The sequence below is a fragment of the Carlito syrichta genome, unplaced genomic scaffold (assembly GCF_000164805.1).
Source record: "Carlito syrichta isolate Samal-C Ts95f unplaced genomic scaffold, Tarsius_syrichta-2.0.1 Scaffold145252, whole genome shotgun sequence".
Classification (NCBI taxonomy): Eukaryota; Metazoa; Chordata; class Mammalia; order Primates; family Tarsiidae; genus Carlito; species Carlito syrichta.
Window position 1 is genome coordinate 2878 of NW_007089348.1, and position 3803 is coordinate 6680.

Below are 3803 nucleotides of genomic sequence, written 5' to 3' on the forward strand. Positions count from 1 at the left end.
GGGGGGGGGAGAGGGGGAGAGGCTGGAGGTCTGGAGCGGAGAGCGATGGCATTTTCATCCCCCCCCTTTCTGCCCCCTCGATGTTAACTGTTTATCCTTGAAGAAGCCACGCTGAGATCATGGTTCAGATAGCATTTGGGACAAAAAAGATGAACAGGATGGAGGCTATCTGATTTGGGGTTATTTGACTGTAAACAAGTTAGACCGAGTAATTACAGGGCAATTGTTACTTTCAGGCCGTTCGGGACGGGGGAGGGGACGGGGGGGGCAGGTGAGGGAGAAGACACAAACTTGATCTTTCTGACCTGCATTTCTAGCCTTCTATGCATATGCGGGGCATCTCTCTCTCTCTCTCTCTCTCTCTCTCTCTCTCTCTCTATTTATGGTTTATTTATTCTGTAACCTTCCGCCCCCTCCCCCTCCCCAGAGACACCATGATTCCTGGTAACCGAATGCTGATGGTCGTTTTATTATGCCAAGTCCTGCTAGGAGGCGCGAGCCATGCTAGTTTGATACCTGAGACCGGGAAGAAAAAAGTCGCCGAGATTCAGGGCCACGCGGGAGGACGCCGCTCAGGGCAGAGCCATGAGCTCCTGCGGGACTTCGAGGCGACGCTGCTGCAGATGTTCGGGCTGCGCCGCCGCCCGCAGCCCAGCAAGAGCGCCGTCATTCCGGATTACATGCGGGATCTGTACCGGCTCCAGTCTGGGGAGGAGGAGGAGGGAGAGCAGATGCCGAGCGCCGGCCTGGAGTATCCCGAGCGCCCGGCCAGCCGGGCCAACACCGTGAGGGGCTTCCACCACGAAGGTCAGGCCCTGCGCCGGGCTGGGCGGGGGGGGGCGAGCGCGGCCGTCGGGGGGGCTGCGCGGAGAGCCGGGGCTCCACCCGAAGCCTCGAGTCCGGGAGGCTGGGGCGCGGGCGGCTTCCCTCCGAGAGTGTCCAGAGCTGCCCCGACCTTAGGTTTCGGAGCCCGTGGGGGAGGCGTCCGAGGAGAGGGGAAGGGCCCGGCTCAGACGTGGGCTAGCCCCAGCCGGGTGTTTTTGCCACAGCGAAGCCTTTTTCTGCTGGGTTTTCTGCCCGTTTGTTCGTGTTCTTTTTTTCGAGGCACCTACTGAATGTGATATTACAGCTGTGTGTTTGTCGGGTTTGTTCAATAGGGGCCTTGTAATCCGATCTGAATGTTTCCTAGCGGATGTTTCTTTTCCAAAGTAAATCTGAGTTATTAATCCACCAGCATCATTACTGTGTTGGAATTTATTTTCCTCTCTGTAACATGATCAACAAGGCATGCTCTGTGTTTCCAAGATCGCTGGGGAAATGTTTAGTAACATGCTCCGTAGTGGGAGAGGGAGAGAGGGTGGGCTGTGTGCATGTTTCCTCCCGCCTAGGCTCTGCTGGCCTCCCTTTTTCTTTACAACCACTTGTAAAGAAACCGGTGTACCCGGGGCCAAGAAGGAGCTTGAAAAGGGGAGTCTGATGGGGACGGAGTCAAGGAGTTGACACATGGAAATTATTAGACATATACAGAAGGTTGGGAGATGCTTTCTGTCCTTGGTGTTTGACACATGCTAGAGACCTTCTGCTGGCTTGCCAGCTGACCACCTTCTCTGCCCCTTGGAAGGAGAAGGTAGGCTTACTCCCCCCTAGAGATGTTTGCTAGGTAAGCGGAATTCGCCACCATTCATCGCCTAACTCCAGGCTGTCTCTTGACCTTTTTGTCTACGAAGAAAGCTCACGTGCTTTTTTCTTGTTTCCTTCCTTCCCAACCGTGCCTAGAACATCTGGAGAACATCCCAGGGACCAGCGGAAACACAGCCTTTCGTTTCCTCTTCAACCTCAGCAGCATCCCAGAGAACGAGGTGATCTCCTCTGCAGAGCTCCGGCTCTTCCGGGAGCAGGTGGACCAGAGCCCCGACTGGGAACAGGGCTTCCACCGGATCAACATTTATGAGGTTATGAAGCCCCCAGCAGAAGTACTGCCTGGGCACCTCATCACACGACTACTGGACACCAGACTGGTCCACCATAATGTGACGCGGTGGGAAACTTTTGATGTGAGTCCCGCGGTCCTTCGCTGGACCCGGGAGAAGCAGCCGAACTATGGGCTGGCCATCGAGGTGACTCACCTCCATCAGACACGGACCCACCAGGGCCAGCATGTCAGGATTAGCCGCTCGTTACCTCAAGGGAGTGGGAATTGGGCCCAGCTCCGGCCCCTCCTGGTCACCTTTGGCCACGATGGCAGGGGCCATGCCTTGACCCGTCGCCGGAGGGCCAAGCGCAGCCCTAAGCATCACCCCCAGCGGGCCCGGAAGAAGAATAAGAACTGTCGGCGCCACTCGCTCTATGTGGACTTCAGCGACGTGGGCTGGAATGACTGGATTGTGGCCCCCCCAGGCTACCAGGCCTTCTACTGCCATGGGGACTGCCCCTTTCCACTGGCTGACCACCTCAACTCTACCAACCATGCTATCGTGCAGACCCTGGTCAACTCTGTCAATTCCAGTATCCCCAAAGCCTGTTGTGTGCCCACTGAACTGAGCGCCATCTCCATGCTGTACCTGGATGAGTATGACAAGGTGGTACTGAAAAATTACCAGGAGATGGTAGTAGAGGGATGTGGGTGCCGCTGAGATCAGGCAGTCCTTGAGGACGGACAGACAGATGCGCGCGCACACACACATACACACACACACACATACATACACACACCACGTTCCATCCACTCACCCACACATTACACAGACTGCTTTCTTGTAGCTGGACTTTTATCTTTTAAAAAAAAGGAAAAAAACCTAAACATTCACCTTGACCTTATTTATGACTTTACGTGCAAATGTTTTGACCATATTGATCATATATTTTGACAAAATATATTTATAACTACATATTAAAAGAAAAAAATAAAATGAGTCATTATTTTAAAGGTAAATGATGGCCTTTTTCTCTTTTCCTTGGGGCCCCATCTCTTTTGGATAAGATTTTTTTCTGTTGAGGTGTATTGGAAGTTACAGGTTGGAGGCGGTTACATTGTCAGCTCCGGAAGTAAACTGATGGCAGAGAGAGCTGGTAATTGCCAGCATGAGTTGTTTTCCATTTCTATTTAATGTTAACAGGGACGCAGCATCCTCTCCCATCTGGATGACACATGCCTTGGAGAAACAGTAGGATGAAAGCAGTATGTCAGATGAAAGACTCAGTTTTGGGCTCCTGTACATCTTCTGTTTTGCTCACCTGGTAAGAGGTGCAGCACAGCTGAGTGTCATGAAGTCTCATCTCTAGAAAAATGATTCCCACCTCTGCTTTTGGGATACCTCAGAATATCTCTAGTTATTACCAGTGTGTATTTCCCAACCAAAACTAACGTATTCACATGTGTATATGGATGCTTTTTTGTTTTGTTTTTTGGTTTTTGTTTACAGATCTTCTGACTTTGTCCAAGCCTGAAACAGTGCAGAGTACATGTTTTTTGGTTTTTTTCCCCAAGCAAGAGGATTTTGGCTTTTGTTTTGTTTTGAGACAGGGTCTCACTATGTTGCCCAGGCTGATCTTCAACTTCCGAACTCATGGGCTCAAGTGATTCAAGTGATTTTTCCACCTCAGCCTCTCAAGTAGCTGGGCTCATAGGTGCACACATTTTTTGTTTCGTTTTTTGTTTTGTCTTTTTTTTTTCTTTTTGAACAAATAATATGCCCTCCTTTCAAAAAATTTGATGACTACTATTTTAACATGACACATGGTAGAATTTTCCATTGTTTCTTGACTTTTTTCCTTGCCCTCTATTCCTAATGTGAAGGCCTTCA

At 51.0% G+C, this 3803-nt stretch overlaps 1 protein-coding gene across 4 annotated transcripts in view; it reads left to right on the top strand.

Annotated features, from left to right (window-relative positions):
• Window positions 1-2932, top strand: part of BMP4 (bone morphogenetic protein 4) — a 5112-nt gene extending 2180 nt beyond the window's left edge. For 2 of the 4 annotated variants that reach the window (XM_008050369.2, XM_021708733.1), the window contains 2 exons: window positions 428-807; window positions 1777-2932. In XM_008050369.2, the coding sequence (XP_008048560.1) occupies window positions 435-807; window positions 1777-2633 (1230 nt within the window). In that variant the 5' untranslated portion in view covers window positions 428-434 and the 3' untranslated portion in view covers window positions 2634-2932. Of the gene's footprint in view, window positions 1-261; window positions 808-1776 lie in introns of those variants that run through there. The other 2 variants (XM_021708734.1, XM_021708732.1) reach the window with 2 other exon arrangements.
• Window positions 2933-3803: the final 871 nt, after the last annotated feature.